The 27617-nt window shown below is 46.4% G+C and overlaps 1 protein-coding gene across 4 annotated transcripts in view; it reads left to right on the forward strand.

The window, feature by feature from the left end:
• Window positions 1–27617, forward strand: part of LOC140399093 (astrotactin-2-like) — a 2178011-nt gene that overhangs the window by 2106963 nt on the left and 43431 nt on the right. For all 4 annotated transcript variants that reach the window (XM_072488234.1, XM_072488235.1, XM_072488236.1 and 1 more), the window contains 2 exons: window positions 544–644; window positions 12278–12461. In XM_072488234.1, coding sequence (XP_072344335.1) covers window positions 544–644; window positions 12278–12461 — 285 coding nt within the window. The remainder of the gene's footprint in view (window positions 1–543; window positions 645–12277; window positions 12462–27617) is intronic.

Consider the following 27617-nt stretch of genomic DNA (forward strand, 5'->3'; position numbering starts at 1 on the left):
CAAGAATGTCCAGCTGGCATCCTCAATTATTGCAGGGTAACTGAAGTATAGCACATGCTGCGATTTTACTCTGGCAGAACTTGGAGGCAGGCCCAAAGTCTATCTATTTATGGTGGATTAAAGTAATAACAGATTGCAATTTAATGGATGATGGTGGAAACGGTGAGAACGACGCTCAAGCAAATGTCATCTGGTCTCAGCGCAGTTGTATTTCCTTTGCAACCTAGAAGAACTTGACTTCAGCCACAACAATATTAATAATGGTCAGGAATGACAGCAGAACTGAAATTTTGAGGTTTCCGTGATATCCTCGCTGGGTAACAATGTTGTGGAGCAATTTGCAAGGGCTTACTCTCAAGATAATTATTATGGAGTTGGAAAACAAAATTAAACTGCCATAGAGACCATAATGCACATTGAGTGTAATCTTGATAATTACACAATTACATGCATATTATAATACATGCATGCATGTCTCAGCATTATGACCTCTGGAAAGACCCCTCGGGACTCTTATTTGTTGTGTACTCTCAAACTTTTCAGGTTTACGCTGTATGCTTTGGACAGCAGAGGGAGACGCTCCGAGCCAAGCACTGTGACCATGAGGACCTCCTGCCCACTGATTGATGACATCAAGGCAGAAGGTAAGTTATTCTTCCTCACTTTCTTTTAAATAGACCCTTTTGATTAACCGTACTATGTCCTGCGTGTTATTGATGCGCATATCGAATCCATTAGTGTCACAACAGGAATCCAACCAGCACACCAGGCAGCGCATCCAAACAAGTTAAATAATTTTTACTGGGTTTCTTTGAAACGTAGCATTTATAGCATCTTTTGGACCAACTGGTTTATGTCAGTGTCCATGTCTCACATGAGCCTTCTCCTATCCCTCTTCATTTAAATCTATCAGTATAACTTTCTATCCCTTTCTCCCCTCATGTTTACACTTAAATGCATCCATTCTATTCGCCTCAACTACTCCTCGTGGTGGTGAATTCAACATCTTTAGCACTCTCTGGGTAAAGAAGTTTCCCCTGAATTCACAGTTGAATTGAGCTACCTTATACTGATGGTCCATAGTTTTTGGTCTCCGCTGCTAGTGGAAATATCTTAAGATTTCAAATGATTTCCCCCTTTAAAAAGAGAAAAAAGGGCAGCATGGTGGCGCAGTGGGTTAGCCCTGATGCCTCACGGTGCAGAGGTCCCAGGTTCGATCCCGGCTCTGGGTCACTGTCCGTGTGGAGTTTGTACATTCTCTCCGTATTTGTGTGGGTTTCACCCCCACAACCCAAAGATGTGCAGGCTAGGTGGATTGGACTCGCTAAATTCGACTTGGAAAAAAAAATGAATTGGGTACTCTAAAATTTTTTTTCTTTTAAATAAGAGGAAAAAAACGGTTCTGTCCTGACTGCTGGTGAAACTTTAATGTAGCTGCTTCTGTTTTTGCTTTTTTATAACCATTTTTTCATGTTCCTTCTGAGCTTAATATTTTATTTTCCTATTTCCACGTTTCCTTTTGATTCATTCCCATTTCTCATACTGTTATCACTCATGACCTGACATCACTTCCAAACAAGGATCAACTCACTGCCAACTCACCCCTCAGGCATCAGAATAATTAAACTGTGTTCACTTGTGGAAACAAATAATAAGATAATTGACTCTTTTGAGCAGGCTCGTTCATGTAAACATAATAGTCACCCCTTTCTTTTGCTTTTTATCAACCAGCAACAACCTTTTTTGTTGAAAACTTAAGGTGAATGGTAGTGCAGGATGTCAGAAAGTTGACTGGAGAGAAAAGGAAGTAATTCAGCAAGCATTGATAAGGTGATGAAACAGGGTCAACAGTGTGGGGAGATGAAGAAAGAAATAGAGAGCTTCATGAACACATCAGAACCATGGAGCAGACAGTTGTGACAATTGTCAGTGACTTTGTCACCTCTGAGGTGGGCCTGATTGCTCCATACTCCTCATGTCCTTGTGTGACAGGTAGGAAGTCTGCGGCAATGATTGCGGTAACCAGTGTCCTAATTTGCCTTTCTGCAATCCACGATTTAAAAAGTCCCATTTCCTCCTGCCCACACACCACGGGGAGCAAGGTGGCACAGTGGCTAGCACTGCTGTCTCATAAAGCCAGGGACCCGGGTTCAATTCCAGCCATGGGTGATTGTGTGGAGTTTGTACGTTCTCCCTCTGCCTGCATGGGTTTCCTCCGGGTGCTCCGGTTTCCTCCCACAGTCCAAAAATGTGCTGGTTAGGTGGACTGGCCGTGCTAAATTGCCCCTTAGTGTCCACGAATGTGAAGGTTAGGTGGGGTTATGGGGTTGAAGAGGTAAGCTGGTAGCCCGGTTAGGGTGCTCCTTCAGAGGGTCGGTGCAAACTCGATGGGCCAAATAGCCACCTTCTGCACTGTAAGGGTTCTCTGATTCTATGACCTCCCCTGGTGGAAGTAATGAGAAATGAATTTTAGATTTTTGCCGGTTGAAGGACCCCCTTTTCGGATGGATTCATAATCATGGACTTCCCTATCCTATATTATCGTGCTTTATTATACCAATGAAACTGCTGCATGCAAAGAGTGTTTTTCTAATGCTTTTAAGAAAACAGGTTTACTTGCATGCTGCTCTCCATGTGCACTTCCACCTTGGGTAAGACAACCAACCAACTCTGCCCTGCACATGTGATGGACACTATTCATGCAAACCGCATTTTCACATCATTTTGCAAAGCCAATCTGTGGACCCTCACGCTTAACAGAGCTCAGCTTGCGAACCAATGAGATGGGCGGGATTCTCCGACCCCTCCCGCCCGGTCGGAGAATCGCGTGGGGGGGTGGCGTGAATCCCGCCCCCGCTGGCTGCCGAATTCTCCGGTGCAGGAGATTTGGCGGGGGTGGGAATCGCGGCGCGCCGGTCAGCGGGCCCTCCCCCCCGGCAATTCTCCGGCCCGCGATGGGCCGAAGTCCCGCCCGTTCTATGCAGGTCCCGCCGACGTACATTAGAGTTGGTCCCTTACCGGCGGGACCTGGCAGCGCGGGCGAGCTCCGGGGTACTCGGGGGGGCGCGGGGCGATCTGACCCCAAGGGGTAACCCCACGGTGGCCTGGCCCGCGATCGGGGCCCACCAATCCGTGGGCGGGCCTGTGCCGTGGGGGCACTCTATTCCTACGCGCCGGCCGTGTAAGCCTCCGCGATGGCCGGCGCAAAGGTGAACCCCCGCTGCGCATGCGTAGGGTTGATGTCAGCAGCCGCTGTTGCTCCCGCGCATACGCAGACCCACACCAGCCGGCGGAGTCTCTTCGGCCCCGGCTGGTGCGGCATCAAAGGCCTTCCACGCCGGCCGACGGGGCACAAACCACTCCGAGGATTCCGCACCTTTGGGGCAGCCGACGCCGGAGTGGTTCCCGCCACGCCACTGTGCCATTTCTGCCCGCCCCGCCGATTCCTGGAGTATCCCGCCAATCTTAATGAGATTGAGATCTTCCAACAACAGGACTTGTCTCTTCAAGTATGAATTAATCCTATTTATGCCCGATGATCACAAGTTCCTGCTTTAGCTCTGGTCTTAGCTTCTTCAAATGAAACATTCAGTCATAACCTTTTTTTTAAATTGGGCTAATTACTTACAATTCATTTTACAGTTCATCTTATTAATCCTAACGTTAAACAAGCAAAATGTGTTAATCACACAAAAGTTTAAGAATTTCAGAATGGTTGTGTAATTGGAGACAGAGATGTTTTGTGAAACAATTGCTGTTATGTATTTTTATCTCTCCCTTTTGTTTATGAAGTTTGCCTGAGGTTAAAGGACTGTAAATTAGTCGCATTCAGCATAGTTCCATTGAAAGAAAATATCCCATCAAGTTGAAAACTAGTGACTCTCTTTGAATACCACAATCCACACACAAAATCATTGTCACACTGTAGCTCTTCTTTATGACTAACACGCTGACTTAAAATCTGTGTAGTTAAGTCTTATCTAACAATTTCACAGACTGATTTGTGAGGTTATTTGATTTAAGCCAGACTCTTTCCAGGAATTGTTACATTTAGGTATTTCCAAGAGAGGGCAGTTGGCCATTCATCATCCCTACTGCTTGGTGCCTTCAAGACACTTGTCTAAAGAGGCTGTGAAAGAAATTAACCATATCACATGAAAATGACAGGCGGTTTTGCCTTGAAACTCCCTTATCGTCCTCACTAAAGACAGGTTAAGCGTTCTTTTGATTTTGTAACTCTCTTAAAGAAAACAGCTCCGAAACATTTCACTGTGATCAACATTTTTACTGTGCGCAATTTGATGTGTTGGGTGTTTTCCCAATACTAGTTGTTCCTGAGATTGATGTAACCCAGTTCCCAATCCATGCTTGGGGCCCCCTCACAATCTGGCCACTAAGGCTTCAAAGAACTTAATTTACGCTAATTTAAAATCAGGGCCAGTGGCTTTGGAAGATGCACTTTCAATGCAGAAGGTGTGATGAAGCATCGTAAAGGCAAAGAGTGGCGGAAGTGAGGAAGGTTTGAGTGGAAGAGTGCAAAAAAAGGTGAAAGCTGCTCACTGGAGAAGGGGAAAAGTTCTTGAATTTTTTTGCTACCTTTGCATCCAAATAGTACTAGACTTGCTTCTAATTGCTTGTGGGACCGTGAAATCAACAAGATATTGTGTTTTCCACACCCACAGTGAGAGGTTCTGGGAAGCAGGTGTCACATTATGGAGGGAGTGATGTCGTTGCAGTGGAAGAATAAGGGGTTGGAATTTTAGGACTGAGATGAAGAGATGCTTGTACACACAGGAACTGTAGTTCCTTGGAGTTTTTTCCTCCACAGGACTGGAGATGCTTAATCGATGGGTATATTCACTACTGAGATCAATAGATCTTTGAACAGTAAAATCTGGAGGATACGTGGAATTGATGTTGAAATGCAATTACAAGCTTATTAAGGGGCAGCACAGCGGCGCAGTGGTTAGCACTGCTGTCTCACGGCCCAAGGACCCAGGTTGGGTCCCAGCCCCGGGTCACTGTCTGTATTGCACATTCTTCCCGTGTCAATATGGGTCTCACCCCCACAACCCAAAAAGATGTGCAGGGTAGGTGAATTGGCCACGCTAAATTGCCCCTTAATTGGAAAAGGAAAGAATTAGGTACTCTAAATTTATATTTTTAAAAAGCTTATTAAATCGCAGAGTGGCTATTGGGTCATATGGCCTACACCTGCACCCATTTTGAAATGAAATGAAATGAAAATTGCTTATTGTCACAAGTAAGCTTCAAATGAAGTCATTGTGAAAAGCCCCATTTTTTGTGCTCTGATGGAGAAAAAGGGTACCCGGAAAGCTGCATGCCCTACTATATGTGGACATGTGGTTGCGATCAGCTGCTTGAACAGTTCTACCTGTGGCTGCAATGAATGTCTATGCTGCTGGAACATTGTGAGCAGCCATGGAATGATCCATGTGTTATCAAACAGGGTGGTGTCCAATCATATATTCATTGACTAGGTTTAGCACACTGGGCTAAATCGCTGGCTTTGAAAGCAGACCAAGGCAGGCTAGCAGCACGGTTCAATTCCCGTACCAGCCTTCCCGAACAGGTGCCGGAATGTGGTGACTAGGGGCTTTTCACAGTAACTTCATTTGAACCCTACTTCTGACAATAAGCGATTTTCATTTCATTTTTTCTGCCAGCCAATCCCAAAAATGTAAGGAACTCAGCTGGATTAGTATCCCGGCAAGACCACAGCTTCATGGCAGGGTGCAATGGTTGACTAGAAAGGACTACGCACTTGTTCAATGTCCAGACAATGTGTGACAGTCATGATTCTTGGGGCAGTGGGACCATTCTGGGGCAGGAGGCATCTATTCAAAAGGGACAAGTTGCACCTCAAGAGGACAGGGACCGGTCATCGTTGGCAGGTTCACGAGGGTGGTTATGGAGGGATTGAACTAAATTGTCAGAGTAATAGGAACCAGCACATAGAAGTAGGAAAGAGAAATGAAGCTAGGGCGAGTACTAGAGAAGTTAGTGAGAACTTAGAGAAGAAAATAGTACCGCATTAGATAAGAGCAGACTAAGAGAATAAAACATACAACGATAGGATTAGGATGCAAGTATGTAAATACATCGAGTGTGGTGGATCAGGTTGGTAAGCTATAAGCACAAATAACAATGTAGAATATGATGCAGTGGCAATAATGGAATCATAGAATCATAGAATTTACAGTGCAGTAGGAAACCATTTGGCCCATCGAGTCTGCACCATCCCTTGGAAAGAGCACCATACTTAAGCCCATGCCTCTACCCTATCCTTGTAACTCAGTAACACCACCTAACATTTTTGGACACTAAAGGCCAATTTAGCATGGCCAATCCACCTAATCTGCACATCTTTGGACTGTGGGAGGAAACCGGAGCACCCAGAGGAAACCCATGTAGACACGGGGAGAAAGTGCAAACTCCACCCAGACAGTCACCCAAGTATGGAAATGATCCCAGGATCCTGGAGCTGTGAGGCAGCAGCTAACCACTGTGCCACCGTGCCACCCTGTAATGTGGCTCAGAAATGGTAATAGAACATAGAACATTATAGCGCAGTACAGGGCCTTCGGCCCTCGATTCTGCGCCGACCTGTGAAACCACTCTAAAGCCCATCTACACTATTCCCTTATTGTCCATAAGTCTATCCAATGACGATTTGAATGCCCTTAAGCTTTGGCGAGTCCACTACTGTTGCAGGCAGGGCATTCCACACCCTTACTACTCTCTGAGTAAAGAACCTACCTCTGACATCTGCCCAATATCTATCTCCCCTCAATTTAAAGCTATGTCCCCTCGTGCTAGACATCACCATCTGAGGAAAAAGGCTCTCATTGTCCACCCTATCTAATCCTCTGATCATCTTTTATGCCTCAATTAAGTCACCTCTTAACCGTCTTCTCTCTAACGAAAACAGCCTCAAGTCCCTCAGCCTTCCCTCATAAGATCTTCCCTCCATACCAGGCAACATTCTGGTAAATTTCCTCTGCAAAGCTTTCCAAAGCTTCCATATCCTTCCTACAATGCGGCGACCAGAATTGCATGCAATACTCCAAATGCGGCCGCACCAGAGTTTTGTACAGCTGCAACATGACCTCATGGCTCCGAAACTCAATCCCTCTACCAATAAAAGCTAACACACCATACGCCTTCTTAACAACCCTCTCAACCTGGGTGGCAACTTTCAGGGATCTATGTACATGGACACTGAGATCTCTCTGCTCATCCACACTACCAAGAATCTTATCATTAGCCCAGTACTCTATCTTCCTGTTATTCCTTCCAAAATGAATCACCTCACACTTTTCTACATTAAACTCCATTTGCCACCTCTCAGCCCAGCGCTGCAGCTTATCCATGTCCCTCTGTAACTTGTAACACCCTTCCGACTGTCCACAACTCCACCGACTTTAGTGTCATCTGCAAATTTACTCACCCATCCTTCTACGCCCTCCTCCAGGTCATTTATAAAAATGACAAACAGCAGTGGCCCCAAAACAGATCCTTGTGGTACACCACTAGTAACTGGACTCCAGTCTGAACATTTCCCATCAACCACCACCCTTTGTCTTCTTCCACCTAGCCAATTTCTGATCCAAACTGCTAAATCACCCTGAATCCCATGCCTCCGTATTTTCTGCAGTAGCCTACCATAGGGAACTTTATCAAACGCTTTACTGAAATCCATATACACCACATCAACTGCTTTACTCTCATTCACCTGTTTGGTCACCTTCTCAAAGAAATGTTCAGAATGGAGTTCAGTTACAAGTGGCGTACCACAAGGATCTGTTCTGGGGCCGTTGCTGTTTGTCATTTTTATCAATGACCTAGAGGAGGGCGCAGAAGGGTGGGTGAGTAAATTAGCAGACAACACTAAAGTCGGTGGTGTTGTCGACAGTGCGGAAGGATGTAGCAGGTTACAGAGGGACATAGATAAGCTGCAGAGCTGGGCTGAGAGGTGGCAAATGGAGTTTAATGTGGAGAAGTGTGAGGTGATTCACTTTGGAAGGAATAACAGGAATGCGGAATATTTGGCTAATGGTAAAGTTCTTGGAAGTGTGGATGAGCAGAGGGATCTAGGCGTCCATGTACATAGATCCCTGAAAGTTGCCTCCCAGGTTGATAGGGTTGTGAAGAAGGCCTATGGAGTGTTGGCCTTTATTGGTAGAGGGATTCAGTTCCGGAGTCATGAGGTCATGTTGCAGCTGTACAAAACTCTGGTACGGCCGCATTTGGAGTATTGCGTACATTTCTGGTCACCACATTATAGGAAGGACGTGGAAGCTTTGGAGCGGGTGCAGAGGAGATTTACCAGGATGTTGCCTGGTATGGAGGGAAAATCTTATGAGGAAAGGCTGATGGACTTGAGGTTGTTTTCATTGGAGAGAAGAAGGTTAAGAGGATACTTAATAGAGGCATACAAAATGATCAGGGGGTTATATAGGGTGGACAGTGAGAGCCTTCTCCCGCGGATGGAAATGGCTAGCACGAGGGGACATAGCTTTAAACTGAGGTGTAATAGATATAGGACAGAGGTCAGAGGTAGGTTCTTTACGCAAAGAGTGGTGAGGCCGTGGAATGCCCTACCTGCAACAGTAGTGAACTCGCCAACATTGAGGGCATTTAAAGGTTTATTGGATAAGCATGTGGATGATAATGGCATAGTGTAGGTTAGATGGCTTTTGTTTCGGTGCAACATCGTGGGCCGAAGGGCCTGTACTGCGCTGTATCATTCTATGTTCTATGTTCTATAACTCAATAAGGTTTGTGAGGCACGACCTACCCTTCACAAAACCATGTTGACTATCTCTAATCAAATTATTCCTTTCCAGATGATTATACGTCCTATCTCTTATAAACTTTTCCAAGACTTTGCCCACAACAGAAGTAAGGCTCACTGGTCTATAGTTACCGGGGTTGTCTCTACTCCCCTTCTTGAACAAGGGGACAACATTTGCTATCCTCCAGTCTTCTGGCACTATTCCTGTAGACAAAGATGACTTAAAGATCAAAGCGAAAGGCTCAGCAATCTCCTCCCTAGCTTCCCAGAGAATCCTAGGATAAATCCCATCTGGCCCAGGGGACTTATCTATTTTCACACTTTCCAGAATTGCTAACACCTCCTCCTTATGAACCTCAAGCCCTTCTAGTCTAGTAGCCTGAATCTCAGTATTCTCCTCGACAACATTGTCTTTTTCCTGTGTGAATACTGACGAAAAATATTCATTTAGCACCTCTCCTATCTCCTCGGACTCCACGCACAATGTCCCACTACTGTCCTTGACTGGCCCTACTCTTACCCTAGTCATTCTTTTATTCCTGACATATCTATAGAAGGTTTTAGGGTTATCCTTGATCCTACCTGCCAAAGACTTCTCATGTCCCCTCCTGGCTTTTCTTAGCTCTCTATTTAGGTCCTTCCTCGCTAACTTGTAACTCTCGAGCGCCCTAACTGAACCTTCATGTCACATCTTTACATAAGCCGCCTTCTTCCTCTTGACAAGTGTTTTGACTGTTTTAGTAAACCACGGATCCCTCGCTCGGCCACTTCCTCCCTGCCTGACAGGTACATACTTATCAAGGACACGCAGTAGCTGTTCCTTGAACAAGCTCCACATTTCCTTTGTGCCCATCCCCTGCAGTTTTCCTCTCCATCCGATGCATCCTAAGTCTTGCCTCATCGCATCATAATTGCCTTTCCCCCAGATATAACTCTTGCCCTGCGGCATATACCTATCCCTTTCCATCACTAAAGTAAATGTGGTCACTATCACCAAAGTGCTCACCTACCTCCAAATCTAATACCTGTCCTGGTTCATTACCCAGTACCAAAGCCAATATGGCCTCGCCTCTCATTGGCATATCTACATACTGTGTTAGGAAACCCTCCTGCACACATTGGACAAAAACGGACCCACTAAAGTACTCGAACTATAGCGTTTCCAGTCAATATTTGGAAAGTCAATGTCCCCCATAACAACTACCCTGTTGCTTTTGCACCTATCCAGAATCATCTTTGCAATCCTTTCCTCTACATCTCTGGAACTATTTGGAGGCCTATAGAAAACCCCTAACAGGGTGACCTCTCCTTTCCTGCTTCTAACCTCAGCCCATACTACCTCAGTAGACAAGTCCTCATCAAATGTCCTTTCTGCCACCATAATACTGTCCTTGACTAACAATGCCACCCCTCCTTCTCTTTTACCATCTTCCCTGAGCTTACTGAAATATCTAAACCCCGGCACCTGCAACAACCATTCCTGTCCCTGCTCTATCCATGTCTCCGAAATGGCCACAACATCGAAGTCCCAGGTACCAACCCATGCCGCAAGTTCACCCACCTTATTCTGGATGCTCCTGGCATTGAAGAAGACACACTTTAAACCACCTTCCTGCCTGCCGGTACACTCCTGCAACTTTGAAACTTTACTCATGACCTCACTACTCTCAACCTCCTGTATACTGGAGCTACAATACAGGTTCCAAATCCCCTGCTGAACTAGTTTAAACCCTCCCGAAGAGCATTAGCAAATTTCCCCCCCACCAGGATATTGGTACCCCTCTGGTCCAGGTGTAGACCATCCCGTTTGTAGAGGTCCCACCGACCCCAGAATGAGCCCCAATTATCCAGAAATCTTAAACCCTCCCTCCTGCACCATACCTGTAGCCACGTGTTCAACTCCTCTCTCTCCCTATTCCTCGTCTCGCTAGCATGTGGCACGGGTAACAACCCAGAGATAATAACTCTGTTTGTCCTAGATCTAAGTTTCCACCCTAGCTCCCTGAATTCCTGCCTTACATCCCTATCCCTACCTATGTCGTTGGTACCTATGTGGACCACATAGGTAAAGAGATGTAATTTCAGAAATGTATTCAGGAGAACCTCCTTGAAAAGTAATTTGCGCTCTAATTGGGAAAGAGGTATTACTGGACCTGGTGCTGGGAAATAAGACCGTAAGATTAGGGGCAGAAGTAGACCATTCGGCCTATTGAGTCTGCTCCTCCATTTAATGGGATCTGGTGTAGGCCAAGTGGACTAAGTGCCTTTGGGAAAGTATTTGGGCAAGAGGGATCATCATAGCATAGAGTGTGGGTTAGCAATGAAGAAGAGCAAGGAACAATCACAAATAAAACTTCTAAATTGGAAAAGGGCTAACTTTAATGGGCAGAGATGGGATACAGCTAGGGTGAAATGGAACCAAAACGTGAGTGACTCGCTAGACCATTTCAGAGGGCAGTAAAAAAATCGACCACATTGCTCAAGGTCTGGAGTCGCACATAGGCCAGACCAGGTAAGGATGACAGATTTCCCTTCACTCAAGGATGTTGGTGATAGACATTTATGACAATTGGCAGTGGTTACAAGTCACAATTACTGAGACTAGCTTTGAATTCCAGATGTTTATGATTAATTTAATTTATTAATAAATTGAATTTAAATTCCACCAGCTGCCGAGGTGGAATTTGAACCTTGGCCCGAGAGCATTAGCCTGGGCCACTGGATTACTAGGCCAATACCACCATCTCCCTGCAAAACAAAATTTAACAAAGTTGAGGCTCAAGGAATAAGAGAGTCAGGATCAGATTAGATTTTTGAAAATGGCTGAAGGACAGATATTAGTGAGCTGTGGTAAATGGTTGCTTTTCAGACTGAAGGAGGGTGGACCGTGATTCAGTTCTGGGACTACTGCCTTTTTTTTCATATATATAAATAACGGGCGGGATCCGCCAGCCGTGTTTTCTGGCGTGGCGCTCCATTGCCAGCAGCGAGATTCTCCGTTCCCGCAGCTGGCCAATGGGGTTCCCCATTGTGGCCACCCCATGCCGTCGGGTGTGGGTGCGTGCTCCTGGTGGACAAGAGGATTCCATCGACAGAGAATTCCGCTGAACATATTTGGAATACAGACTAAAACCCCTTTGAGGGCATAGGATTATACTGATTATACCATCAACCTGGATTTTGTGCGCCGGTATCTGGAATAGAGCTTTCTGAAGTTTACGAAGCACCAATGAGAATAACATGAAAAGATATGTTAGCTGTACAGGTTTAATTAGGCCAAACCTTGTTGTAAAAATTAGGGCAATGCATGCCATTGTCAATTAAACTAATCCATATCCCTCACAACCCTTCCTTAGCGCGATGAAGAAACTAGCACTCGGGGTTGATGTGATTGTGGAATTTTAAACTAGTTTTGCAGTAACCGTAAAGCTGTTTCTAACCCCCATCTATTTTGTACAGAAATAGCAGAGACGATCTACAGCTTATTTAATGGCTACACGAGTGGGAAAGAACAGCAAACTGCCTACAACATACTGATGGAAATCTCCTCCCCCATGGTTTACCGAGTGATACACCACTATAACTCGCACTATGAAAAATTTGGAGACTTTGGGTGGCGCAGCGAAGATGAACTCGGTCCAAGGTAACCCACTTTCTAATTTACACTTTGTTTTTTAACACTGGGTCCCTGGTGTCTGGACAACAGATCGGGTTAAAAATACATGTCAGATATCCTTTCATAAAGCATACACGAAACCTGCACCCTGGAGAGGCGCATTATTTATAGGGCTACTGTGCTTGACCTGAAATGCCGATGAGTGAATTGTAACCCCCAAATCATAAATGTGAACCTGCGCAGTTTCTCAAGCAACAGGTCAATTGCAACCCATGAAGTGTGCACATCCACAGGAACTGACAGACATTGGCGTGCTACATTTAACTGCCGCAGCCATAGGACCCAGGTTAACACTGCTGAAAGGGGAAAAATCTGGTTCAGAGCCAGCCCCAAGGCTAACAAGCGCACAAGGCGATAATCATATTCTGTGCGATATATCAACGTAACCACTGCAGGAAACGCAGTTGTGGAAGAATTAATAGATATTCCAAAGGTTTGATTTCCTACAGTTTGGATGGACTTGAAGGAATTGATGTGTAATTACTTTCCAACTTTTTGTTTGGATGCTTTTTAATATATTTCTGAAGACCAAACTCCTTGCGTCAGTAATCCTAGTTTGGAAGTTTATTTCAGAATTTGAATTCCTCCTGTGGTGTGATTCGAACCTGAGCATTGATCTAGGTTTGTGGTTTACCACTAGAGCACAGGAAGAACCCATCAGTCTTGTTGGAATTGACAGAAAATAATTCATATTATCAATAGTTAAAACCATTGTTCTGAGTTACGCATCATGTCCAACAAGATACCAGTCGGAATAAGAGGTGGTATTGCAACTCTTGAGGGTTTAATGATTAGTCATGCAATTTACTTTCTTTCCAGCTCCAAATGCCAATGTATATCTTTGTATTTACCAGTCAGTTTATTCTAATTGTTCACTTTATAAGGATATTAGGGTGAAACTGAACCGAATTGGCAGACGAGAAAGATCCCAGGTTCAGTGCCTGGGCTTTGCTTGTTTACCAACAGGGCTTCTAGAAACACCTTCAAAAGATTGTACCAGGTGTACTCAGTCACCCATTCTGCACATGGGGATGTCGAGAATGAAGGCAGTCTAAAGCAGCCGTTTTCAAACTCAGGGTCAGGGTGTGATTGGTCGCCACATTCCCGATCGTGGGAGGAACACCAAATGGTCATGACCGGCTTTTAAAAATGCCGGTCGCAACAGTAATTTCAGATTGCTGGCTATCATGTGCATGCGTGTCGGATCAAGCAGTGCACAGGTCTGGAGCCCAATGGGGTGGACTGCCTCCTCCTGACATCAGCGCTATCTAGGGCCAGTTTTTTTTCAGCAAACGACAGAAACGGCGGCAGAGAGCAGGTCATGTGCACCTTATGCTGATGTCACATGTTCTGGCCATGAGAGAGATTCCTCCATTTTGCAGCTGTCAGCATTGTTGGTGTGAACTCCAGGACCTGTGGTGAACAACCCATGAAGAAGAAGCTGAAAACAGGAACAAAGCAGCATAAAGATGATTACTTGAGGCATGGGTTATTAATTGTGCCACTGCAAATGAGGATTCAAAGTTCATGTGTGCTCTATGCAGGGAAGCACTGGCAAATGAAAGTTTAAAACCCTCAAAACCTCAAAGACATTTGAAAACAAAATATGGCGAGTTCGAGGAAAAACCTCTTGATTTTTTTCAACGGATGCAATGAGATCTTAACTCATCAGCTGAAGTCATTATTAGAAATGTAACATTGATTAACAAAGGAAGTGAGGTCATGTGGACCAAGCAGGCTCACCTATCACATTAGAGGTAAGTAAAAATGGTGGGTCCCGAAGGATGGCCGGTTGGTAAAAATAGGTCCCGGGCAAAGAAAAATGGTCTGAAGGGATAAATGATGATGGCAGATTGCGTGGACTAGACTTTGAGTATGGAGAATGAAGGATAATTTAATGGAGGCGTTTAAGATCATTGTAGGAGTTCCTGGGAAGATAGATAGATAGAAACTACTTTATTCTGGTGAGGGAGACGGAGCAGGAATGGGGGCGTAATCTTAAAATTAGAACCAAAATGAACACCATCCAGTGGAATGCTCTCACGGCAGGGGAAATCTGGAACACACTCCTCAATTAAGCTGCTGAGGCGCGATGATCGATAATTTCAAATGTGAGGTGGATAGACCTTTGTACCAGGAGGTTAATAAAAGCTATGGAACAAACATTGGCAGAGGGAGATAAGATGCAGATCTGCAATGATGTAACTGAATGACAGGACTGGCTCAAGGGGCTGAATGGCTGACTGCTACTCCCGGCCCGCCAACAGTACTTCAGCATAGAAACAAAAGTGAATCATTCAATCTTTCGATGCCACTCTGCCATTCAATTTGATCAATGCTGATTTGTGCCTCAAGTTCATTGCCCTGATAAAGAGAGGGAAAAATACACGGGTGGAGAAGAATTGAAAAACAAAATTACCTGTCTTCCGTGTACTATCATAGCTTTTGCACTCTGTTGCCAGTGTCATGGTCTGGTTACCTCAGCTGCCAGGCCAAACTAGAAAAAATAATCCGAGGCTGTGGTCTGTAGAAACAAAAAAAGGTTGAGCCCAGTTTCTTTAGTCTCTGTTATTTTTGTCACCCAACGGCAAAGGGAATATTTCTTCCAACAGCAGGAGATCCTGAGCATCAGAAAGCTCCGGCTGAATTGGTCTTCAGCTTTTCCACCTCAAGCAGCTGCAAGAAACAGAAACCGTTTTGAAGGTTTGGATATGTGATGGTATTAAACAAACTCCAGCTCATGACAGAACAAAGGATACTACTAAGGCTGAAACCCAATCTTAGAAGTTCAAATGACATTCATAAACTGCTTGAGTTTTGCTTTCACAGTTTGATGTATCCCAACCTCCTCAATTAAATCACAGTTTTATAATCACTCCCCGCTAACTGTTCATCTGTACGCAATTCCTAGCAGTCTATAAAATGTCAGTAAGTAATAATTGACAGTCGCCTGTAAGGAAAAAGTTGGTTGAAGGATAAGAGCTTTGGCGGAGTCCAGTGTTTGAATGCAGCTGATTATCTGTCATGTGGGCAGTCCGCAAGTGTGGTCCCAAGCTTCCGGTCACTGTCATTCTTCCCCCTCATTTTCCCTCTGACCTCTCGTTGGCCTCTCGTTGTTCTGACAAAGCTAAACATAAACTGGAAGAACTTTAGATTGGGCACTATATAGCTTTCTGTAGTTGAATATTAAGTTGAACAATTTTGGATCACAATCTTGTCTCTGTTTTTGGATGGCACTATTCTGCTATTCTCATTTCCACCTCACCTCACCCATCTTTTGTTTGTGCTTGTCCCATTCCCATCTTTTTCCCTTGCAGCATCTTCCCTTTTGGCATTTAATCTCTCCGACCTTCTCTTTTGATCGTCCCCTCTCCTTCTCCTCCCTGGCACTGGGTTACACTTCTAACATTTTCCAGTCCTCATGAAATGCCATTGATATCGAAGTGTTAACTCTGTTTCTCTCTCTCTGCAGATGCTGCCAGACTTGCTGAGTTTTTCCAATGTTTTCAACTTTTTAATCTCGGGTTTCTAGCATCCACTAGACTTTACCCGTGTTTCCATGAAAATTGGAAATGTGCAAGAATCCAAAATTGGAGGAACAAAGAGTTCTTGAGAGTCGTACGGATGGGGGAGATTTTGAAGTTAGGGAAGGGAAGGTGAGGCCATGGAGGGATTTGAAAACTGGGGTGGGAATGTTAAAACAAGCCATTGCTGGACTGAGGGCTATTGTAGGTGATTGAACACGGCGGGGGTAATGGCTGGACAGATACTTGGCCTGAGTTAGAATGCAATCAGCCAAGCTTTGGATGAAAATTGTTTACAATATTATAGATCGATTGTCCAGAAGGAACTGCTGGTAATATTATCAAAATATCATTCCGCCCGAAAGAAGTGTGTGTGCACGGTCTCTCAGAAAGATTTATCCACCTAGCTCCATTTGCCACACCCTTTCAATTTTTAATTTTCACATGGTTTTCTTGTTCTTTTTAAAATCCATTGTGGATTTTGGCTTCTGAAAGGCATTGCAATTCCTAACAAAATTGAGTGTTGTTAAAAACAAAATCGCCTAACCTCTCTCTTCATTCTTTTAGTGATTATGTTCAATTTATACTGTCTGGTTACCAGCTCACCAATTGGTTTCTCCCGATTTACCTTATCAAGACTCTTGATAATTTTGTACATTTAACCATGCTCCTATGAAATTCCAATGCTATTTTCCTGAAGATATGAGCCAGTTTATTTTGAAGTAACTCTTCCATTAAAATAGCGGAGAGAGGGGGTTGATACGAGTGCTGTAAACATTCACATGCTACCACTGCCAAGAGTAACTTCAAACCAAGGTTGTCCTATAATCCCAGCCGACGGAACTCTCTGGAGCAATACAAATTAGCCCATGAATTAAGAAATGCAGCCTTAATTGTCTGAGGTCTCCATTTAGCATTGGCACTGAAGGACACAATATTTGCATCATCTGTACCATTCAGCGGATATTTAGTAGAGCCGTTTTTTTTTTGGGCTGTAAAATCACCATCTTGCTTAACTGCTTCCTGAAAATCTTCCAAGTTACATGCGTATCAGCTGCAATTCTTTGCTCAGCAGACGATAGTTTCACGGGCTTGCATTTTCAGAATCTGCATTTTATAAGGTCTGTTGGGAAAATTACTCTTCAAAAAGATATCAAACAGCAGTGCAATGGACACACAAACATGCAAGGGAAATGATTGGGGATGTGCCAGTAACTTGGCTTCCTTCGCACTATAATAGTCTTTTGTGGTAATTTATTACCTCAGCCTTCATTTTCCCAAACATAATTTAGGACACGAAAGCCTCTCCAGCTCATATTTAAAATTTCCTCCACAGTGCTCTGAGTTGATTTTAAATTTTCTTAAATGCATTGTTTGACACTGGTACAATTTACTTTTTACACAATCTAGGTATATTATAGAGTTCTTTTAGGGCTAAATTGAATGTACCCCAAAAACAAGCATAAGGATCACGATTCATGATTAACCAGAGCCCATTCAATGTAATTTAGGCATCATGACAACTGTGTGTTGCCTGCTAATTTGAATGATTGCTGCATGCAGCCAGGGCTAACTGCATTGTTCATTGGCTGAACACATCAGCAGGAGGCCCAAAATCACAACTTTCCAACATCACTTACAGCTTGCCTGCACTGCTGAATTAATTAGTTAATAACCTTTATTGCCACAAGTAGGCTTACATTAACACCGCTTTGACGTTACTGTAAAAAGCCCCTCGTCGTCACAGTCCGGCGCCTGTTCGGGTACAAAGAGGGAGAATTCAGAATGTACAAATTACCTAACAGCACATCTTTCGGGGCTTGTGGGAGGAAACTGGAGCACCCGGACGAAATCCACGCAGGCATGGGGAGAGCGTGCAGACTCCGCACAGACAGTGGCCCAAGACGGGAATCGAACCTGGTACCCCGGAGCTGTGAAGCAACAGTTCTATCCACTGTGCTACTGTGCTGCCCACAGTAGAGAGTCTGCAACTCTTAAATGGGGAGGGTGGTGTGGGGCTGGTATTGTGGCTAGAGGAGGTGCAAGCAATTGTGCAGGAATTTAAACTGACCTGGAAGCAGCGGAAGATGTCACCATGTTGGCGAGAGTGTCTTCAAGGCTTTGGAAGCTGCACTGGAGGTCTTGGACGAAGGACGAAGGTTATGGGCAGCACGGTAGCATAGTGGTTAGCATAATTGCTTCACAGCTCCAGGGTCCCAGGTTCGATTCCCGGCTTGGGTCACTGTCTATGCGGAGTCTGCACGTTCTCCCAATGTGTGCATGGGTTTCCTCCGGGTGCTCCGGTTTCCTCCCACAGTCTAAAGATGTGCAGGTTAGGTGGATTGGACATGGTAAATTGCCCTTAGTGTCCAGAATTGGGGTTACTTGGTTATGGGGATAGGGTGGCGGTGTGGGCTTGGGTAGGGTGGGTAGGGCGCTCTTTCCAAGGGCGGGTGCAGACTCGATGGGATGAATGGCCTCCTTCTGCACTGTAAATTCTATGAATCGAGAAGTAGGAGAGATCCCTGTATCTACAGGAGGCCCGACAGACACATGGGCTGGGATTTTCCGGCATCTGGTTGTGGAGGCAGCAAACCATTGGCCACCATCAGGATCTTTCAGTCCTGCTGAAGTCTACAGCATTCTGCATGGCTCTCCCGCCCTGCCACGGGGAAGCCCACTGTGGAGCTCGACTTCCGCAGGGGCAGATGATCGTGCCAGTGGGAAGGGTTGGATAATTCCGCTCACCGCTAAAAGGCATTGGGACCTGATGGGCTTGGTCATTGCCATGAGTTAAGCTCCGATGGCCTGAATGTAGTCTCACAAGAAATTCAATGACCTCACATGAGTGGCCAAGTGCCAAGGTCAGTGAATTCACCTTCCAGTTTTCAACCAATTACGCCACTCGCCCTATGCTGCACAAATCACCACATCCCCATCACTCATCTACTAAGAGACTGTCTCATACAGCACAGATATCTAACATTTATGTGCATCACCACACCCTCATACACTTATCTCTGCTGCAAGCCCCTCACACCCTCAGCTTTCACACACTACCAGCTATTCAGCCATGTCAGCCACATCAGCCAAACAGATTGCACATCCCTCAATGACTCAACTGCCTCTCTCTTGCCGGGCAAGATGGCACACAAAGGCAGCAGGAGTTAACCAGAGGGGTCAGCCCTACCTGCATATCCTAGCCCCCCATGGAGGGGATAGTTTTGGCCATTCTGGCAATGTCCCTTGCTGAGCCCAGCGGTAGGGCTGAAACCATCAAAGATAATGGGATCTTCATATCTCTTGCGGCCCACATCGGCGCGATTCTCCACTCCCACGCCGGTTGGGAGAATCGCCTGGGCCGCCGGAATTTCCGGGGACGCCGGTCCGACGCCCTCCCGCGATTCTCCCAAGCGGCGGGAACGGGCCAGTCGAGTTTCGCGGGCCGCAGGCCGGAGAATCGCCGGAGACACCCAAAATGGCGATTCTCTGGCACCCCCGCTATTCTGAGGCCCGGATGGGCCAGGCGGCCAGGCCAAAACGGCGGGTTCCCCCCAGCGCCGTCCACACCTGGTCGCTACAGTCGTGGGTGGTGCGTGAACGCTGGGGGGGGGTGGCCTGTGGGGGGGCGAGGGGGGATCCTGCACCGGGCTTCACCTTGAATGTGGGGTGGCCCACGATCGGTGCCCACCGATCGTCGGGCCGTCCTCTCTGAAGGAGGACCTCCTTCCTTCCGCGGCCCCACAAGATCCGTCCCCCATCTTCTTGCGGGGCGGATTTGGACAGGATGGCAACCACGCATGCGCGGTCCTTCAGCATGACGTCCGTTATGCGGCACCGGCCGCGTCATCTATTCGGCCCGCCTTTGCGCAGGCGACAAGGCCTGGCGCGGGTAGATGACGCGGCCCCGATACTGGCCCATTGTCAGGGCCTGAATCGGTCGGGACCGGGGCCGTTCCGCGCCATCGTGAACCTCAACGGCGTTCACGACGGCGCGGCCACTTTGGCGTGGGGGTGGAGAATCCCGCCCATATCTCCCTGAACACACACACACCTTCGTCCAGTTTACAAGCTTTTGATGATGTAAACGTGGCACTACTTACTTCCCTCCCCTTCCTGTACCCTTGAGGCGGTTCTTTTATTTTTTGGCCTTTCCGATATCCAAGAGGTGCAATGTGACTCGTGGGGACACCTCAAGGAAGAGTAATGATGGAGAGGCAGCACCGTCATGTAACCTCGCACTTACAGGCCACCAGCTCAGATACTGCGCATACGTCAGCGGATAGATCAGAGGCAGAAGTCCTCGTCGTTGCCTGTTGGTCAACCAAATGAGACCGCTGGCACCCACGACAAGCTTGGAGAGTCAGGCTTCCTAACCCCAGAGCTGCTTGAGGTTATGCAGCAAAATCATCTGCAAACCAGACCTGGTCAGGAATGCTCGGAAGGCAAAGGTTCACAGTGAGCAGGGACTAAAGGGATGCTGTAAGGTGTTTAGGAGAATTTCACTGATGCATCTAGTTTGGAATGTGCAATCCGTGGTAGCTTTCATTTTGCGCTGTTGCCGAGTGAACACTATAATGGTCAGTAACAGAATGGAGCAAAGGTGCGGGAGTGTTGGTGGGCAGGAAATGGGGTGGCGGTTACTGGTATTGCTCTCAGGTGAGCTCATCATGGACAGCCCATGGAGCAAGGGAGTGTTATATAGGTTGCCTCCTCCCTTTCCTTCCTCCTCTTCATCCTTCCCCTCGTGCTCCTGCTCCTCAGTTGCTCGTCACAACGCTGGTAGCAAGGGCTGTCCCCTCATGGTGATGAGGTTGTGCAACATGTGGCAGGCCTCGATGAACCTTGGGCTGCGTTCTGTCAAGTACTGCAGGATTCCTCCAGAGAGATCCACACAGTCAACGCATTGTTCCAGCAGTGGTCTGCTCTGTCAAATTTCATCTGGCAGCATGACTTTCATTGTAAGCATACTGTGCACGTGTGTGTGGGTTGAATACTGGAGTCATTAGCCACGTTATCAGCAGATAGCAATGGTCACCAAGTAGTCACCCTTTGCCACAGTTTACTGTCAAATGCTGTTGACAAAATGAATTGCCACTCCATGAACGCACGATGACTATTGGCAGGATACCGGACAATGGCCCAATGCTGCCGACACCAGCTGATCATTAAGGGAGTAGAACCTCTTTCGGTTCCCGTACAGGGCAGAGTTGACATGTGGGACTTGCAGAGCGATATGTGTGCAGTCAATGACACCCTGTACCAGGGGAAAGCCTGCTCTCCTCGTGACGTTGTGTGCTCACTCTGCTTGTTCGTGTCTGGCAAGTGAGAATGAAATGTCGTTAGCTGTCAACAAATAGAGAATATCAGTGTCTTCCCTTAAACAACAGTGGATGGCAAATTCTAAGCTGTTGGACACGATTCAATGGAAAAAGAATAGAGTTTCATTTTGGGTGTGTTTGGCAGGGTGTCTCCCTACACTTCCTGTGCCTAGAACAACCCAGCTATTAAATGGGAGTCCGCTCCTTTTTTGAGCCTTGGCAAGGAATGCCCCACCGGGCTTATTTCCTACACTAATGACTCAGCTCACCAGTACAGGAAGAGATCAAGGTGCCATCGACCCCCCCCCCCCCCCCCCCCACTCCACCCCGGCCTCTGGATCCCCTCCCCCCACCCCCTCCCCGCAAGACCCAACTTACCAATTACGGGGACTTCAAGCCCCCCTACACCCACCTCATAAGGGCAGGGCACACCCGGGCCCGATCTCCAGCATGGGCAACCTGGCACACAGACACCTGCCTGACAGTACCACTGGGGCACCCTAGCAGTGCCAAGGTGCCCAGGTGGCATCAGGAGTGCCAGGGTACCACCCTGCCCAGACCCCGGCCACCTGGGGGCCTCCGATCAGTTAGGAGACATCTCGCAGGATTTAACGCCCTGGTCGGGTCCCAAGTTGGACGCGACGAGGCCAATAGATTACACCCATTGCAAATACCTTCATTCTTGCAAGGAGCCAGATGCATAAAGATTCATCACCATGGTCACCTTGGCAGCCACTGGCAACAGGGTCCTTACCCTGTTCTTTTCCAGATCCATTCTACAGCAGGAAATTGGGAAGATGCAGAAGAATCCTCATAAAAACTAGTTTCAGCTTTTTTACTACTTTTTAAATATTCATTCATGGGCTGTAATGTCACTGGTTAGGCCAGCATTTATTGCCCATCCTTAATTGTCATTGAGAAGGTGAGCTTCTGTCTTGAACCACTGCAGTCCATGTGGTGTAGATACACCCACAGTGCTGTTGGGGAGGGAGTTCCAGGATTTTGACCCAGTGACAGTGAAGGGACAGCGATTATTATGATCTGTATTTCCAAGTCTGGGTGGTGAGTGACTTGGAGGGGACCTCCAAGTGATGATGTTCCCATGTGCCTGCTGCCCTTGTCCTTCTAGATGAGAGCAAGCTTCAACACATTATAACTGTGGTGATATGCCGAGGGCTATCTCATAGTTGGAAAGTGTACGACCTCCAACCAGCAGGTGGCAGTATAGATACACCATGTGGTCTCAAGGTCATGTGGCCTGTGACTCCGATATAAAACGAGACACATCCACCATCTTCAGAAGAAGATTGAGAGGGTAATAAGACATAGGTGTGAATGGTCAGTGCTAGGTGCACGTTCCAGAGGAGTAGTTAGCAGACTCCATGATAACATGCTCTGTATCAGATTGCTGTCTTACCATATGAGATTCAATAAAAGATTCTGGTTAGAAAAGTCGAAGTGTTTGGTGGATTCCTTCGGAAGGTACGAAGGACCAAACAAAACAATAACAGATCTGTTCAGGCTTTTTTTGCCAGGTTTAAGAGACAATTGATCTCTTGCTCCCTGACTCAATATCAAATAGAAATCAGTCCTACTCTTTGTGTAACTTTTAAACAATTAAAATTGGGGATTTGCAATGCAACACTGACTATTTGGTGGAGACAGTTGTTACTTTAATTTTGGCCAGAGTTACTGAGCTAACTCGCAATGGAATTAAAATCTCCAAAGCTGCGACTTTTGACTGAAGGTTTAATACACCAGGGCTGTCGCGATGCCCGTGTACAGATCCAAACAATTTTTTTGTGTTTTCTTTTCTGGGATATGGTTCCACATTGGCATACACCCTCCTGTGTCTTGCTCAAATGACTACTGGAATGTTATTTAACCTGAAGAGTATCAATGACACTGCTGTCCAACACAAGACATTGCTGGACACACGTTCCGGAAGATCCAGCGATCAAATGGCTAATATGATTCCGCCTCTGGGTCAGGAGTGAAAGACCAATAGGGCGGCATGTGGCGCTGTGGATAGCACTGGGACTGCGGCGCTGAGGACCCGGGTTCAAATCCCGGCCTGGGTCACTGTCCATGTGTAGTTTGCACATTCTCCCCATGTCTGCATGGGTTTCATCCCCACAACCCAAAGATGTGCAGGTTAGGTGGATTGACCATGCTAAATTGCCCTTTAATTGGAAAAAAAAATAATTGGGTGCTCTAAATTTATTTTTAAAAAAGGAGTGAAAGACCAATTATGTTAAACAAACTTCTGGCATGACTGAGGTCAGTTAATTCTCTACAGCATAATGATAAAATCTGGAATCTACATTCATAGGCTATTTGTCTCTGTGACAGTAAAGGTAGTGCGTTTGTCGTTGAACCATTGAGGGAACTTTACAATTACTTGGATTAAGGAGTTGAATGCTTGTAACTGAAGAGTGTTTGGACATGAAAGGCAGAATCATAAACCCTTTGAAAAATTTTCAGGCTTTGGAATCACCTCAAAGTTCCACACCCTGCGTGGGTCTGAAGTTCTTTGACAGGTGGGATCATTTGGGAAGCGGTTAATTAACAAGCCGTGTCCGCATTCACTGTCCAATAATGGATGGTGGATGGCGATAGGAAGCTCTATCAGAGGAATCAGAGGGTGGACTGCTGGCAGCCACACTAGGAGAGGTGGGTGCGGTGAGGCAGGTAGGAAATTGCGATGGCATCTCAAAATAGAGACACTCTCCGAAGTGTGATGAAAATTTAAAAGTAAAGAATGCCCACAGCCGTCAAGAGTCATCAATGTAAAGGAGTACTCGGGCTGACTGAGGGGAGCACACTAACGGAGGACTTGTTATGTATTTTAAAGAGCTGGTCGCCATTGGGGGCAGTAGAGCTGGGGGTTTGGGGGGCTGTTTTTGTTTATCCATTTGTATATAAAGTTTAAAATGTTCAATAAAAGTATTTACAAAAAAAAACACTGATGGAGAGAAGCTGCCATTGCCTTTAGAAAACATCCCATAATTGGGGCCTCATTTGGCCTAACAGGCTGCTTGCCTCTGTGGATTTGGTTCCCAGCCAGCTCCTGGGAACTCCCTCAGAGGTAGGAAGCGGCCAGGTTTCCCCCTTTTTACCCGGGCCCGCTGCCTCCAAAATGATCTCCATGGAGCTTGGAAAATTCAGCCCTAATGGGGAAGCAATGTTTTCCAGATATGGGCTGCTATTCCGGCACACGAAATGTGCCATTTAAAAAAAAGGACTGAAGTCTACAAAAGGTTAAAGGTGCCATGAAGAAGAATGGGATTACCACAGATAGCTACAGCTGAAGAGCTCATAGCATTGGCTAAATGTCTTCCTTTTTGCGATTAGTTCTATGGACTGAATTGTCACGGGACTCCTGCTTGTCTGCGGTAACTTCAGGGGAAACACCATGGAAAGCCTATTAAAAGAAAAAAGAGGTTCCCTATGGAAATTCACCCCCATGATTCTATGACGCGCTGTTCATTTCTCCGTCTACCTGTTTGCCACTGTATCATTAAAGAGAGCTTACACGGCTGTTGGTAGCACCCACTAGATCACTGTGAAACATCAGAAACAGAAAGAGATCCCGAGTATGCTGATTTAAGGGATCCCAAGTCGGAAAGGCAGAAAATGTAGGCAACAATTGTTTGATTTGTGTTGAAGTTTTAACTTTGTATTGATAGAAATGGCATATAAGGGGTTAAAACTCAAGGCCGCATGGGTTATTTCTCAAAATTAAAAAAAACAATCAGACCGGTTGGCTACATTGCACTTCACGGGTGCTAGCCTCTACAGAAAATCTCTGCGATGCTTTAATTGTTTTAAGTGGTTCAGCCATTACATTCAGACGCATACTTCTTTGCCATTGCAAAAGATTAGTCATCTATTCAATATTGATTAATAGAAACACTGAATTCTGTGTATGGTTCTTGCTCTAATTTAATTAAGAGTGAGGCAGTTGTCGATTGAATTTTATTCCTGTGTAACTTCAATGCGATTGCCTTCACATCTCTGTACAAAGCCGGCTTTACCAGTGAACAGCTAGGTGTAATGTTTGCACTGATTTATCAGGGAAGTTGGGCCCATTAGGTATTGAAACTTCTGTTCCAATGTTAGCGACTAGAAGAAGGAAGAATGGGATAAGAGGGGTCAACCTATCCTCATTGTTGTCAACAACTTTACACCAATTCATTTTTTCCAATTAAGAGGCAATTTCGCGTGGCCAATCCACCTAGCTTGCACATTTTTTGGATTGTGGGGGCGAAACCCACGCAAACAAGGGGAGAATGTGAAACTCTACACGGACAGTGACCCAGAGCGGGATCGAACCTGGGACCTCGGCGCCGTGAGGCCGCAGTGCTAACCCACTGCCCCACCGTGCTGCCCCTGTGTTGTCAACAACTTATCAAGCATCAAAACACTGCCTTTTGAAGCTGAAGAAAATGCCAAGAGCTGTTACATGATACCAGATAAAGTACAGTCAGCCATTTTCAAGACGATTGTGCTCATTTGCAGCCTCTGCAAATGTTGAGTGCGACAACACTAACGAGTGGTTTACCTTCAAAAGAATCATCCCTGATTTGTCAAGTAAGACGTATTCGAGAGCATCACGTTGATTTATTAGTCTCTGGAACCAAATTGCAGCCAGTTTAGTTTCCCCTCTGGAAGCCATGTAATCTTCTGGAATTGGCCAAAACCCAAATGAAAGAAGCATGAGCCAATAAAGGGGGGAAAAAAAATCTGGATTATTCCTCTCTGACCCTTTCAGGTGATTGAAACCAGTCCAGGAGATCCCATGGACCAACTGTTACCTGCAGAGTTACTTCCTGACTAAACGCGCCAAAACTACTAAATCGTTAGTGCAGTTGAGAAAAGCCAACATTATTGCAATTAAATGTTGGGGAAGAGGGCCGTGGATTGCCGATAGGAACTGCGCAGAGTAATGCGTCACTGAATACAAGAGCAATGGCCCACGGCAGTAAAACCAGATGGCAGAATTATCTGTGAAATGCTCACCTCATCACTTGGGAATGTTAATGCCTAGTGGGAGTTTTTTAAGTGGTGGTTAGGTTTTATCACAGATGCAGTCCGAAGCTGAGGATCGAAGCCGGGAGTTGAAATGTGCTGGAAGAATTTCGACACAAGACTGAAGACAGCTGCAAGGCAGCAGTCTAACACATCAGGCGCAATCCTCAATGCACAAAGCAAATCCATGGAACAGTATCTAATTGTTTAATGGCTTCATTTGGAATGTTAACCATACAATGTCAGAATCTACGAGAAAACTTTAAAGAGATATTTATGGGGCTGGATTGCTTTAAACAAATAACGAAATTAAACAGTGATGCACGTGTTATTGCAATAACAAATGTAAATTATTTAAATACAGGGGGCGCATTTCTCCGCACCCGCGCCAGTTGGGAGAATCGCCTGGGTCGCCAAATTTTCCCACAATGCCGGTCCGGCGCCCTCCCGTGATTCACGGAAGCGCCCAGATCGGCACAATCGCGTTTTGCGTACAGTGAATCGTCCGAGACAGCCAAAATGGCAATTCACCGGTACCCCCGCGAGTCTGCGGCCCGGATGGGCCGAGCGGCCTGCCCAAAACGGCGGGTTCCCCCCGGCGCCGTCAACACCTGTAGCTGCCGGCGGGAACAGCGCGCGAACGCTGGGGGTGGTGGCGAGGGGGGATGCTGCACCGGGTGGGGCCTCAAATGGGGTCTGGCTCGCGATCGGTGCCCACCGATCATCGGGCTGGCCTCTCTGAAGGAGGACCTCCTTTCTTCCGCAGCCCCGCAAGATCCGTGAGACATCTTCTTGCAGGGCGGACTCGGAGAGGACGGCAACCACGCATGCGGGTGACGGCAGTTATGCGGCGCCGGCTGCGTCATGTATGCGGCGCCGTCTTTACGCAGCGCCAAGGCCTTGTGCGCGCAAATGACACGTCGCCGCTCCTAGCCCATTATCAGGCCCTGAATCGGTCGGGATAGGGGCCGTTTTGCGCCGCCGTGAACCTCTATGGCGTTCATGACGCCGCGAACACTCTGCCTCCATTTCGGAGAATCCCGCCCAGGGTGCTCTGTCAAACCACAAGGAATGGTTTATAAATTCCAATTTGTTCAGGCTTTACGGGCAAGGAGAGGGGGAAATTGGCCCTGAATATAAGAAACACTGACAGGTTTACAGGGATGTATTAATATGGCTGAAAGAAAGGAATATGACATACCCTACAGCTGCACATACACTGAATGAATTAATTGACTCACCCTACT

Source organism: Scyliorhinus torazame, chromosome 22 (assembly GCF_047496885.1).
Source record: "Scyliorhinus torazame isolate Kashiwa2021f chromosome 22, sScyTor2.1, whole genome shotgun sequence".
Classification (NCBI taxonomy): Eukaryota; Metazoa; Chordata; class Chondrichthyes; order Carcharhiniformes; family Scyliorhinidae; genus Scyliorhinus; species Scyliorhinus torazame.